The 14599-nt window shown below is 45.4% G+C and overlaps 1 protein-coding gene across 41 annotated transcripts in view; it reads left to right on the top strand.

The window, feature by feature from the left end:
- The window catches only part of TCF7L2 (transcription factor 7 like 2), a 190686-nt gene that overhangs the window by 111296 nt on the left and 64791 nt on the right, over nt 1-14599 (top strand). For 18 of the 41 annotated variants that reach the window (XM_032490898.1, XM_032490896.1, XM_032490900.1 and 15 more), the window contains one exon: nt 7303-7446. The exons of 20 other annotated variants lie outside the window; for them this stretch is intronic. In XM_032490898.1, the coding sequence (XP_032346789.1) occupies nt 7303-7446 (144 nt within the window). The remainder of the gene's footprint in view (nt 1-7302; nt 7447-14599) is intronic. 3 more of the 41 variants (XM_032490895.1, XM_032490921.1, XM_032490926.1) reach the window with 1 other exon arrangement.

Raw genomic sequence — 14599 nt, 5'->3', positions numbered from 1 at the left:
TGTTTGGGGAGAACTTTATTTTTTTTTTAAATTACTTCAACTGAATAAGTTTTTATGCCATTAGTATAGTGCATTTCAACCAAAATGGTTTGTTTTCATAAACACCGTGAAGGTTTAAATAACATTTTCCTGTAAATTAACCATAATTTTCACAGCTATTCAGTTGCTGCACCATGAAGACTCTCTGGAGTTTGATGCTGTCAGGAAACATGTTAGCAGAAAATAGTATGTTATTATCTAATGCTAATAATTGGTTAGTAGAAACGAGAGAAGAAGACATTTAATTGGGGCCCCTGTGGCTAACAAGATGTGAATTAGAAAAACATTTCCAGGAGAAATTCCAGGGTTGGTCTAGAAACCTGTTATTTGCATTTTAAAACGTTCCATCCCCAGTGATAGGGGAGGGGGAGGGTGCTGTTGGTCCTTGCTTTCTTTTTCAGAGCAAAGCACTCTAAATTTCCTGACCCCCAGGCACACCCAGTCCCTGTGTTGTCTTTGCAACCTCTCAACTCCATTTTGGGGTGTTTTTCTTTACCTTTTTGTAGGAGATGTATTGATTTTCAGAGAGGGGATTACCAAGTACACATTGCCCATCCCAGACTCCCCTTCGTGTGCAGAGCTATTCATGGTCCCCAGTGACCTAATATGGACCCACATTCCTTCCCAGAGGCTTGGCTGGGAGAAGGACCTAACTACCCTTTAGCAGAAATCTCGTTAAAAGCACAGTGTCACATTTACTTCATTAACTGGGTTCACAAAGCTTTTTGCAGCCTGCGGTTTTTTGGACCTGAGTGAGCTTCTTCCTCCAATTCTTCCACAGTGATCTCTGTCTGCACGTGTGAATCAGGTCCTGTTCTCTCCGAGTGACTGATGAGCATGGTTTTTCATGAGCTCGCTGGCATTTTGCTTGTCTGGAGAGATTACACTATTAACCTCTTGGTTCCATATGCAAATAATGGAGATGGAGGTTGTAGGGAGAAGCTTCACTTTTCTACCTGTTGAGGTCACTGCAGAACCTCATCACTGTCTGAGGAAACAAACTGGAAAGATGCACTGGTGCTCTGCTGGTGTACGGGTGTCCAAGGAGTTAGCTTGGCCGGAGGAAGGACTTCATTTAGTGTTCCAGCGATGTCTGTTAGAACTTCATTCATTTTTTGCATGCGTTGGTTAATTTCCCAATATTAAGGCTGGCTGTTTCATCTTATTACCTTTCATCCCAGGAAAGCCTTGACCTTCGCTTAAAGGGCTAATTTAGTGTTGATATCAGCTAAGAATTAAAAGGATCTCCTTTATTCAAAATTACTCAAGTAACTCTTTTTTTTTTCTTTATCCCAAACTTTAAAAAAAAAAACTATTTTATACCTATTTTTCCTTCATTGTTTATACCACAACGAAACAAAGTATGTTTTATTTCCATCAAATTTTGAGTAGTTTTCCCCTCAGCAAACAAAGCAACTTGGCCAGATTTTCTTTTTAATTTTAATTTTTTAATTTTAAACTTATTTTTATTTTTTAATTGAAGTGCAGTCAGTTACAATGTGTCACTTTCTGATGTACAGCACGTCTCAGTCATGCATATACATACATTTATTTGTTGCCAAATTTTCTTTTAACCAATAAGCACCTTTTGAAATGGTGCTACAAATTTCCATTCATCATAACTTGCTCCTAAAATATTTTTCCTTGGCCATATAGTTATTTTATCTGGTAAAGGAAAGCTTTTTCTCCTTATATGTAACTTTCTCCAGTAAATACCGCCTCTCATTATACGATGGCCATATCCAGAAATCCAGGCACACTGAATTTGTACTTCAGAGTGATTGGAGGACTTACTGCATCCTTCTCCTCTGTGTTCTGCCAGCCTTGCAGAATTGGAGCATGGTGGAGGTGAGCAGGGCCCTTACAAGTCATTCAGCAGCCGGCACCTTCAGGTGACTTGACAAACTGAGCCCCAGAAGTACAGGGTACACAGCGAGATAGCGGGAAGAGGCAGTGACAGCGAAGCTCTGCATCTGTCTCTCTGCTGAGGTTAAGAGGTGAACTGTGCTTTGTAAAGTGCAAGTGTAAGGATGGGCTTAACACTGGCTCCTTTTGTGTTCATTCTGTTTTGCCTTCTGTTTGGATCCTGGTCTCTTTCTCACTAAGATGAGGTCCTTGAGGGCCAAGGCAGACTTCGTTTCTACATCCCTTGAGTGTAGGGGTGGTGATTACATTTCACCCCATGCCAGCTCTGAGCAGGGTGGCCCAGTGATATTGATGTGGGTGAGGGGAGAGGGAGCTGCCATGTGTGAGCCGGGCACTTGCCATTCCTGACTGCTGGCCATGTCCGTGATGGTATCCTATTTTGGGGAAAAACTAGGCTTGCCTTTAATGGCAAAAATGGTAGCTTGCCTGGAACCCTGATTACAGGTTTTTGTTTTTTTTTTTTTGCATCGGTGTTGTTTGGCAAGATCTTTCGAACGTAGTTAGTTCCTACCAAAGTTACCTTACCTTCAGAGGTGACAGCTGATGGAGCTTAAAGCTAGATCAGCGTGACCTGTGAAGATCCGAACTCTCTTTCCAAGGTTATACGTGTGTACGTGGCTCCAGTTGGTTGGTTGGATGGATGGACGGTGCTGTTGCTTATTAGTTTGTGGTATCTTTGTACACACATATGCATGTATATGTGAGTAAATGATAAAGAGATACGGGGATTTTACCCTTTTACCAATTTTTAAAAAAATTGTCATTTTACTAGTTTGCTTCTTTAGCAGAGTGCCTCTTGTCCACGTCCTTCTCTCAAATGGATTTCTAATTTCCTCAAAAGATGCTGCAGTTTCAAAATAAAACTCTTCCATGTTGTGCATAGAGCCCTGATCTCCTAGTTTTAAAAATCTGGTTTTTGGTTTGTTCCTTTCTAGCTGTGTAGTCCTGGGTAGGTCCTTTTACGCCTGGACTTTGGGATTTAAAAAAAAAATCATGAAGAATTCAACTGCATGATTTCTAAGGCCCATTCCATTTCACAATTCTGATTTCTTTGAGAGATCCACAAATAATCCTTTCCCTCTTGCTTGGGGCAGAAAACATGTGAAAAACAGAACCCAAATATATTAGTCGGGGATCTCCAGAGAAGCAGAATCAATAGGAGAGAGAGAGATTTATTATAAGGAGTTAATTGGCTTATGCGATTATGAAGACCAACAAGTCCCCAGGTCTGCAAACTGGAGACCCAGGAGAGTTTATGATGTAGTTCTAGTCTGAGTCCAGAGGCCTGAGAATCAAGGGAGCTAATGGTGTAGTTCAAGTCCAAAGGCAGGAGAAATACCAATGTCTCAGCCCGAAGGCAGTCAGGCAGGAGGAGTTCCCCTTTATTTGGGGAAGGATCAACCTTTTTGTTCCATTCAGACCTTCAACTGATTGGATGAGGCCCACCCACATTAGGGAGGGCAATCAGTTTTATTCATTCTACAATTTCAGCTCATCTAGAAACACAGGAACATTCAGAATAATGTTTGGGCAAATGTCTGGGCACCCCATGGTCCAGTCAAGTTGACACGTGAATTTAACTATCACACCAAACTTTACTGAAATCAAATTTAGAGCTTTTGCCTTTTTCCTCCTGTCTAAGAGGTGGGTACAGAATTCTCCCAACAGCTGAGAGCTGTTGGTCAAATTTGGTCTGAAAAACATATTTCATTCACAATCTTTATTTCTGGAGGCTTTAGTATTTTTAGGGGTTTTGGCTTTTAAATGCTTTGAAGTTCTTTCTTGTATCTTTTCTTTAGTGTGTATTTTTCCTGGCAGACCTGTTTGTACTTTCTGGCTCACTGGTATCCATTCTGTTGCATTAATATTTGAATACTGCCCAGCCACCTGTTGAAGGTGGCCAGAAGTTCATAAAGCAATAAAACAGTAGAATATACAAATATTGGTACAACTTTTTAGCGGTTCATCTTGATTCTGTTCCACGTGGCCACGTCCAGAACTGGTCAGCACATCATGCCATCAGGTGCCAAGCCATCAGTGAAAGCGAAACCTGCCGCCTGCTCTGTCTGCCTTCTTTCCTGACAAGCCGCAGCCTCAACTTCACCTTCCCCAGAAGAAACGCACCTCTAGAGCTGCTGTCCTAAATAGGCAATGCTCCTGGAGAAAGCTGGAAGGCAGATTTAATGCCATTAAGTATTTGTGGTCCCTACTTTCTGGAGACCACATCTTAAAGTCAGTGAGTGTAGTCCATGGCTTCAGAGGCACCAGAGGAAGAGGAGGGCCGCATGGCAATTTCAGCAGCAGGCAATTCCAGCAGGCATTTTCAACAAGGTCCCCTCCGCCCTGTCCCAGAGGCTGGCCACAAGCCACATTCATTCTTACTTCAAAAAGTACCAGACACCTACTCTGATATATTGCCTTGTAGCAACCCCCTCATCATACCAGGAACATAAAACTCACGAGGCCTTCATTTACTTTTCCTGGAGTGTCTCCAGTTTTTTCCACATTACTGCTTGGTTCATGGATGGGCAATTATTGAGGTCAGTCTGACTAAGGGAACTAGACTGCTCCGGTCAGAATGCCCCTTTTTCTCCCCAAACCCAGCCCAAACCCAGCCCAAACTGGCCTGAGCAAATGGGTATTGACCCATAACTGAAAAGTTTACGGGATGCATCAGGCATGGCTGGATCCAGGGGCCCGTATACCAGGACATCATTTCCCTCTAGCTCTTGGCTCTGCTTTCCTGCAGGTTGACTTCATTGCATGGAGGCAGGTTCAAGTCTAGAGAGACCTTATCTTCTCCCACAATTCTGAATCAGTGGCAGTGATAAGGGGATATAATGTGCTGTGTGCATTTGGGCTGAGTAAACTAGCTCATCCCTGGAGCTGAGGGTGGGTCTTCTCTACCTAAACTATGTGGCTTAAATAATTCAGGGTACTGTTACCATGAAAAGCACGAATGGATGCTGAGCGGAGAACGCAGCGCATGTCTGCTTCCTAATCTTCAGGATTTGTTGAGGTTTTGTATTTGTTAGAGGGAGACTCAACTAGAATTCTTCCGTGGTAAAAAAATAATTTGGTATTTGTACACACATTTGGATCTGTTTACAAGACATCTTATACCCCCCAAATTTGAAATGGCTTATAAGACTTTGTATTAGGTAAAAAGATTAGAAATGAATAATTAAGGAAATCAGAATAAAGAGCAAAGCAGGGTAGACCTATATAAGATGAGATATGGGTAAGGTTATTCTCACAAATTTCAAAGCCGGTAGATCCTCTAAGATTGATAGAAGTGACCTGCAGATTTGGCTCTGAGGTTCCCAGGAATGGAAGAATATCTGGATCCTAGATAGAGGCGTGTGTGTATGTGTGTGTGTGTACACGCACGCTTAACATTTCCTCCTGGGCTCAGGCCCTGGTGGGAGTACAGGCCCAAAGGAAAGGCTATGGGAAGGTAATAAAGATAATGTGCAAATTTTTTTAATTAAAAAAAGGATAATTTGGTCTGTGGTAATGTTAGATAAAATTTCTTTTGCAGATTCCTGGGGCACTTGTCCTCGGGACCCTTACCTCTTTGCTCTTAGCATTGTGTTAAAAAACAAAGCACGTAGACAAGGATTTAAACCCCCATATTGCTGGATTCCTTCCAGGAACAATCAGAGGGTTAAACCCCGTCCCTTTTGGTAGGAGGCAGTAAGGTGAGTCACCGCTGTGACAAGGCAGAAAAGAACAACCTTGGTTGTTAAGCTGGGCTAATCTCGAAAATGGACTCATGCTCACACAGTGACTCATGTCCCTGTTTACAAACGCATGCTGTGGAGAGATGCAGAGTGGGAGGCTCTGCTTCCCGGATGGAGACCAGGGACCTCCAGGGATGGGCATCCAGTGCTTCCTCTGCAGCTTGAGCTGCCCTTCCTGGGGGCAGACCTCGTGGCTTCTAGCCATGCTGGCTTTCAGAGTCCAGACCCAGGGACATCTGTAGACGGCGAGGGCCCCAGAGCAGCACCACTGTGCAGGCTGTGTGGCCCCTTCTCATCTTGGGAGTTCACACGGCTTCTGGCTGGTTTTCATCCACCTGGATAAATCCTTCATGGGAGGACCGGGTTATGTGGGGACCATGTCCGTTGTTCTGGAAATGTGGAATTGTGCTGTTCTATGGATTTGTCCATTGTTTCGTTGATTTTCTAACTCTCAGAGTCTTCAGAAGCCACTGTGCTCATTCTGCCATTTAGTGACCATCAGAATGTAAAATACTGGGTATTGTGCTCAAGCTCACATTCTTAATCCCGAATTCTGCTCTTCAGAGTTAAGAAGGGTGAAAAGTTTATTGATGGGGTTTTCCTTCACATACAACTCTTTAAAAACTAGGGTGGAGTAGACATGTCTTTTACAATGAACACAAAAGGCATAGATCTTTTCTTTTTTTAATGACAATTAGAATATTTCCTTGTGAAATAGCCCCTTTTGGACCTCAGGCTGCTCTTTGCACCCCTACATCCTCTACTCCATTTATAGAGTGAGAGTCGACATCTGGCAGGCAGACACATCTGCACAGCAGTACCATGAGTCCACTGAGACCTGGTCCAGATTCCCCCTCTGCCATTGACTAGCTGTGTGACCTTGGGCATGCTCCTTAACGTCTCTGAGTCAATTTCCTCCTCTGTAAAATGAGCACGACAATTTTGTGGTTGTGAGGAATAGCAGAATGACATGCACACTCCTGTCCAGAACCCCAAACCGAGCAGGCAGGCAGGGAGCTGAAGCAGCGGTCACGGTAGGGGCTCTGGCTGGGTTGAAATGCAGTCCAGCGCATACAGTCTTCCAAGTCTTCCAGAAATGAGTGTAGTGCTGCTTCTCTCAAAAAGATTGCAGCCTGGCTGAGAGGAAGGGATTAAGACAGATCCCCAGGGTTGGGTGGAACCATATGCAGCTGCATTTCGTAGGGCAGAAATCGTAGCACTGTCACATGGTTTGAACTAATAGAAGATTCAGTAAGGTAAGTGGACAGAGAGAGAAGGTGCTATCCAGAGGGCTTCTCAGAGGAAGGAGTGGCGTGTCCACGGAGGGAGTGCTGGGCAGGGGTGGGGCCTGCGGGAAGGGATGCATCCGAAAGGCTGCCCAGAGGAGGCTGTGTTGAAGATGTCGCTGCGGGGCCCCAATCTGGACGGCAGGGAGGTGGACGAGTTCTGGGTTCCACCTGGGAACCATGATCCTCCCCGCTTGGAGTTTGTGGAGGAGCGTGGGTTAGGGCAGAAGGTCAGGCGGGGGGCCATGAATGCTGACTGCGTCCCCCTCCCTCCCTCGCCTCACTCTGTTCCCCTTTCTTCCTGGCAGCAGTGCCCCCTCCCTTGCTGCACTCAGGGACATGACTGTCAGCACTTCTACCCCCCCTCAGACTTCACTGTCAGCACTCAAGTCTTCAGGGACATGAAAAGGAGCCACTCCTTACAAAAGGTTGGGGAGCCCTGGTGTTTGGAGGTAGGTCTCGGAGCATAATGACGGTATGGATGAGTGAGCTCTGAACTGAAACCACCCGTCCAAAGTTTACCTCCTGCTAGGGCAGGGCCCACCCGCCATGGTCCCCAGGTCCCGTCAGGTCGCTGGCTGTCACATCGGGTGCCATGATGTCTGGGTAGACGGACCACGGACGGGTTTATCATAGCCATAAAAATGCCAGTTTACGAGGAGAGGGTGGAGGGTGGTGCTCCCGTGAACCCAAGGCGCCTGGCTCCCAGTTAAAGCCACATGTTCCCGTGTCATGCGTGGCTTCCGTGAGAATGATGAACAGCACGTTTTATCCCATTAAACTTGACCCCCAAGGACATCATTTCCTGGGACTCGTCATAGCTTGCGGTGGAAGAGAAGTTATCTGAACTTTGCCTTTGTTATTCGTTCTTTATAACTTACAGATTTTTCTTTAAGAATTCAAGGTGCTGGGCACCGCTCACCCTTCTGCGGTGATCCCTTCCCGAGGCAGCCGCCAGCGGCCTTTCTCGCAGATGTCGCTCTCCAAGGACAGGAAGCATTGTTAATTTCCTTTAAATAATTCAATACGGTGTCAATACCCCACACTGCTCCATGCTTGGGAGTGACAGTTCTCTTCAAATTAGTAGTCCCAGAGAATAGAGAGCATTTAGAACATGCTTTCATGTTCAGAAAAGCAGAAGTCAATGCAGATACAAAATTGTAAAGCAACTCTTTAGGCTTAAACAGCAAATAATTTAGTACTAATACTAGCTTCTTAAATTTTTTTTTAGAAGAAAAGTGATTATTTAAGAGCCAGTTAGTAAAGCCTCCGCCTTTGAAAAATATGATTGTTTACCTACTACGTGCCGGGTGCCATGCTGCGTGTTAGGGCTACAGGGACAGAAAACAGCAGAGGCCTAGAGGGATCTGTAATATGTATGTGCCTCTTGTCTTTGGAGAGAGAAAAGAGCAGCGAAATCATCTTTAAGAGCTTATTCTAATTTAAAAAGTAGTAAATAGCCCTTCAAGAGAGCTAGAGACACATAAACAAACAGAGGAAAGTGTAAACACTCACATTCTTTGTTTTACTTATTTGTAATCTTTTCATATTTGGATGTATTTCTTTCTGGTCATTCCTGTGTCTAAAGTTGAAAATGTTTCATATGATTGGCATTGTGCCTTACAGCATTCTGAGTTTTCTTTTTACTTGGCTGTTTTTGTATGCAGTAATGTGTCTTAGTTCTGGTTAGTAACTTCACGTATGGGTGTCTTGTGGAAATCTTCCTGTCTGACCTTTCCCCTCTGGCCAGATGTGAAAAAAACTGAGGCTGTTTCTGGGGTCTTTGGAACCCCTCCAATTTCTCTGGTGGTGTCTGTGCCTGGATTACCTGGGGCCAGAATATGTGTACGGCCCATGTCTTTGGCCTGAGTCTGACAGAGCAGGGAGGCTCTGCTCTGTGCAGCAGCCCTGGCCCGATGGAGGCCTTTTCTCAGCAGCCCCTCCTTGGTCTGGCTTTTAATGAGCATCACTGTTCATTCTGTCTGTGGATGATAAGGCCATCCCGAACAGAACTATTCCTCCACCAGGGCCTGGCAAGTGGTAACTCATTAATCTTTGGTCGGAATTACAAGGTAGATAAAGGAGAACCAGGCACCCATTTTGAGTTGAGGAAAATGAAACAGAAAGACTGGATTTCTTCTTTCTAACTCGAGATCCACTGGCGCCGATTCGATCCCTGGCGCCAGGGACTGAGCTTGTTTCTCAGCTTTGCCCTTGGGACAGGGACGCATCTCTTGGGGGATGTGCCAATACGCCCAGCTTCCAGAACTGGGTCTACATCCCTCAACTGTGAATAGACCAGACACAAAGACACCACTCAGGGGCTGTGTGATCTTGGGCGAGTTACCCAACTAGTCTGTGCCATAGTTTTTCCATCAGTGAAGGGGGATCACATATGGGCTGTTATAAGCATCAGTTAAGTTGAGGCATGTAAAGCGGGGGCTTGGCTGGAGAAGCTGGTGTGCTGGGTCTGGCGCAGATGCCTGGCAGGATTCTTGGTGAGTCGCCTGCTGAGAGTGTGTCCATGTGATGGGTCAGCCACTGCTGGGGTAGCTCAGCCGTGCTGCACGCTGTCCATACACAGCTGGGGTGTGCTCGAGGTGGCTCTGGGTAGCGTGGTGGAAACCACATGCAATGGGATTCAGAGCTAGGTTTGAGTCCAGTGTTCTCTCACCTCTGCTGGCAAGGTGCTTCATCCCTCTGTGATGCAATCCCTGTGTCTGTAAAAGGGGATGGTAGGGGAATCCCTGCCCAGCCTGCTTCACTGGGCACCTACGAGGATCCCTTGAACTACTGATCAAAGTGACTTTGAACACAGCACTTTCTACGGTCCAGGCACTTCTGTAAGTGATTTTGTATATTAACTCTTCAAAACCTGACAACAATCCTGAGGGGTAGGTGCTGTGATTATTGCCATTTTGCACATGAGCTACAGAGAGGTTAAGCAACTTGCTTAAGATCACACAGCAAAGGGGCAGAGCTACAAACTGCTGTTAATGAAAGACCATGGCAATAGCCCATGGTTTGCAGCCTTCCACACCAACCATCTTCCACTTGCTGAAGGAGAATGGGCTGGGTCCTGTTCAACACCCACCCATCTCAGGAGCTGGGAGGAGACTTCTGATTTGGGATATCCAAAGTCCAGTTTTTGCTTTACAAGTGTCACATCCAGGATACTTTCTACTCCATCTGTACTTAACCTTCCTTGTCCCTTCTCTCTCTTCCCTTGGAATTCGGCTTCATTTTAACCCTTCAGTTCTCTCCTTGAGGGGAATTAAGGTTGGTAGACCAGTTGAGTAAATATGACTAAGAAAGTCAATATCCACCCGGGCAGGCATGAGTCACTCCTTTCTAGTTAGCTATTCATGTGCATTTAAAGCTCCCCACACAGAGTCATTACATTGGGGCTATTACCAGGTTTAATAGTGACAATAATAGGGTGTGACCCATGGCATAAATGCATTCAGATAAGAAAGAAAGTGTTTTTTCCTGTAATTGCTTAGTCAATACCATTTTCACAGAAATGCTTGCAAACAAACTTTAAAAAAGTCCTTTGTTCGAATCCTTCCCTTATTCCTTGCTTCCTTCCTCTTGAAGGGCTTCTCCGAACTTTTCCCGATCAGTGGCTGGGGGTTAAGCAAGATGGTGCCCTCTGTCCCTGCTGGTGTTTTGGTTGATCTACCTTTTTTGTTAGTTTTGAGCCTAATTTTATTTCATTTTTAGGGATATATGAGTGAGTGAGTGTGTGTGTGTAATTCAGGAAGGGGGCACATCATTGCTGGTATTTGCTTATTAGCGCATTGAAGCCAAAAAAAAAAAAAAAGAGAGAGAGACTTCTGAATTTGCAAAGCTAGTCACATAGACAGGGAGTTAACCATTTTGGAGAGAGGAAATGAAACTTTTCTTAGGTTTAATAGACCACATCCTATAAATCTGTGGCTTAAAATTGTATGTCTGATTTCTAAAAAGCGTGGCATCACGGCCGAAATTTTATTTTTGCGTGTTAGTCATTGAAACAAATACAGATATTGCTTCATTTCCTTGGTACTGTGTTTTTCAAAATGTTACGTATGGAAAATCTGGATTTACACAAAAAAGTACATTTAGAAGGGGGAAGTCTTGGCTTTATAAATCTCTGCCTTACAACCAACAGAATGCTTTGGATTACCAAGCATTCTGTTAATCTAAAATGTTGAATTCGTCCTCTCACTCCTGACTACGTAGAGAAACAAGATGAGAAAACAGTAAGAATGTTCCTCAAAGGCAAAGGTACTATTTTGACACACTTCCTTCCAGTCTTTTAAAGGTGGGCTCCTATCCCATAGGTCATTATTTTCTGGTGTTTCACATCTCTTGTGATAGAAGCACTTTCCTGTGTATGCTGTGAAGACTCTTGGTAAAGCTTCAAGCTGTTGTCCTTTCCAGAAGTGGGTATCCTTCAAATATGCTTAGTCATGGCCCTAAGTGCAAACGCACCGCTTCCAAAGTTCCACTGTTACAGTCTAGTTGCATGGCGTGTGGAAGAGGGTGTGAGATGAAAATAATGGAGGCAGAATGACTTTGGACACTGCATAATGTCCCATGAGGTATATGACCCATGGCTTAGCATGCCCAGCTCTGGATCATTCTGTGCAAGTGATTCAGCAAATTCACCCCCTCACCCCACCCCTAATACACTCTCAGTGGGGGATGGCTAGTGGGACCACCCATCCTATTTTATTTCTTTCTCTCTTTGCAGTGCTTCTTTGTTGAAATCTTCTAGGTTAAACAAGCATGTGAATTTCCTCTGCCCATTTACCGCTCTGGGTCTAGATGGACCCGGCACCATCTGACTTGGAATTTCAGACACCCCGGGGAAACCCCATTCCCAGTGTCTTGTGAACTTGGGGAAGTTGCCCTGCTACTTAGCAGAGCCCCCTATGGGATTGACACAGCTTGGACATAACTTGCACAGGACCCAACTCCCACAGGGAAACAGGTCCAGAGAGAGAGGGTTATTCTGGGCCCAGTTTCCCATGTTGGCCATTCCTTGGATGGAAGGCTGTGAACACTGTTCTGTTAACGTCTTACATTTTTCTCCACCCCGTGAGGCTGGTATAATATGGGGCAGGAAGCCCAGGCAGGGTGCAGGACGTCCTCTAAGGACCCTCTTGCTGTGGGAGGTGGCGGTGTTCTCCCGCCCCGTGTCCAGGCTCCGGGGCTGCCTGACACCCGCCAGGACGCCACGGGCTGTAGCATGGCCCTTATCTCTGCGGCTGCCTCCCTTTTCTCCATTCTTTGTGAGTCACATGTTTTCTTTGCAAATCGTGTGACAAAGGTCATTAATAGAGGCGACTTGGGCCCTCCATGCGTGACATCTCGTCATCCACACAGTTTATTGTTTTGGATCCTCCCCTTTTGTAATTCTTCGAGGTGACAGATCAGTTTTTAATGGGCTACACTGTGTCAGGGGAGAGTCTGAATTAACCTTAAGCCTTTTTATACTTTGTAGGGCCCCTCAAATCATGACACATGGTCAGTATTTGAAGAGGGGAGTGGATGCTTTTTCACTAATGGTTTAAAAAAAATTCCCCCAGTTTTATTGAGATACAATTGACATACAGCACTGTGTTAATTTAAGGTGTACTGCATAATATATATGTATATATTTTTAATTTAAATATAGTTGATTTACAATGTGTTTCTGGTGTACGGCATAGTAATTCAGTTATACATTTATATGTGTGTGTGTGTATATATACATATATATATATATGCACTCTTTTTCATATTCTTTTTCTTTATGGGTTATTACAGGCTATTGAATATATTTCCCTGTGCTATACAGCAGGACCTTGTTGTTTGTCTGTTTTGTATATAATAGTTTGTTATCTGCTATTTCCAAACTCCTAATTTATCCCTCCCTTCCGCTTTCCCCTTTGGTAACCGTAAGTTTGTTTTCTATGCCTGTGAGTCTGTTTCTGTTTTGAAAATAAGTTCATTTGTGTCATTTTGGTAGGTTTTGACATTATCTGTCTATCTGTCGCTGTGTTGTGACATCCTTGTTTCTCAGAGTACTTTCCTATTATCAGTCCCTTTAATGATGTCAGTAAATAGATGTTTAGGAACAGAGAGGGGCCACGTTTCAGCCCAGTCTCTGGAACTTAATTTACGCATTTGTATGAGGGGCAGCTGCTGTCAGGTGAGCAAAGTGGCAGCTCTGTTTTCATCCTTCTTTGTCAGGCCGGTTCTAGGCACCTTATTTGAAAGGTATTTATTGCATCAACTGCTGCTAGTTTAGCAAGAGACGAGATTCTGGGCGCTATGTCATCTTTTATCCTTTATTCCACACTTTTCCAGCGTTCTCCATCACACCTCTGAAAGTTCAAGCTTGATTTGCATTTTTAAAATGTAGTAGTGAAGAGTCCATTTGTTTTGTTTTGGTTTGGTTTGAGGAGCTCAGCAGTAGAAGTGGACTCGTCTTCCCTGAGGTTCAAGTTTTGACCACCCTTTCCGTGGGCTGTCCTTCCCTAAGCAGTGGCTGGCCTCCTCTGCTCGAGCTGAAAATGAAGAAGCAGGTGGCCTTTGTACAGCCACAGCGTTTTTGCCCCTTGGTTAACAACTTCCTGGGCTGTGTGTGCTTGTCCCTGTGTCCGGACGTCCCCGGGGTCCCACCACCCAGAGTGTGTTCACACCGCGCAGCCGCATTTTCCTCTGGGAAGGTCTAAATAACAGGCCTGTTTGGGCTCAGAGTGAAAGTTTCTGTTTTGGAAAAGCCAGTTTCTTCCGACAAGGGAGGGTGGGAACAAAGAAGGAACTGAAGACACCAGAGAAAGAAGTGAGAGTCAGGGGAGGTGGGAAGGCATTGGGGTGACTGGGGGGCACACGGCTGCCCTGCTTGGTTTATTTCCCACCCCGACCCGTCACTAGGTCTGCCAGGCTTTGCCTGAGCCCCCGCGTCGCAGCCCCGTGCCCTGGCGGGGGCCTCTTGCTGCTTAGGAAAACAGAGCTGGCAGGAGGTGATGTTGGGTGAACATGATCTATGGGGCTGGGGTCGGAGGGAGCAGGGAAGCTCTCAATCACTGTGTGCTCCGCCTGGCTCCTGCCCACTGGGCTTCTGGCAGGCTTGGTGGTTCACCAGGAGCCAGTGTGACAGGTGAGAGGTCCTCTCCTCCCTGGGAGCCCAGAAGCCCCTCCACCAGAAAGCAGACACATGTGTTAGTTGTCCGGAGGGAGATCCAGTTTATTTATTGTTCACAAGTCTGTCTCTTGGACAGTTTTCTTTCCTTTTGCCACTTTTACCAGAATGCATGAGAAAGATGGGTGGAGGCCGGAGGGAGGGGGAAGATTTCTTAATGGTTCTTTTTTACTAGCTTCAGAAACCTGGGCAGTTCCTGAAGGGAGGGTGGGGCCTTTCTCTGCCCCTTCCTCTGTAGCTGGTAGGGCAGGGACAGCAGTGTTGCGAGGACTCCTAGCTCTCCTGATGTAGGGATAGCTTTGCTTCTAAAAGGAACTGGATATTTGTTTCTCCTTGGCCCTGTCCCACTGGGGACAGCAGCATGTACTGAAACCAGGTTCCTGTGTGGCCCTCCCTCCCTGCAGTCTTGCTTGCTTAGGTCATCTGCA

Source organism: Camelus ferus, chromosome 11 (genome assembly GCF_009834535.1).
Source record: "Camelus ferus isolate YT-003-E chromosome 11, BCGSAC_Cfer_1.0, whole genome shotgun sequence".
Classification (NCBI taxonomy): Eukaryota; Metazoa; Chordata; class Mammalia; order Artiodactyla; family Camelidae; genus Camelus; species Camelus ferus.
This window is presented reverse-complemented; position numbering and strand designations above follow the sequence as displayed.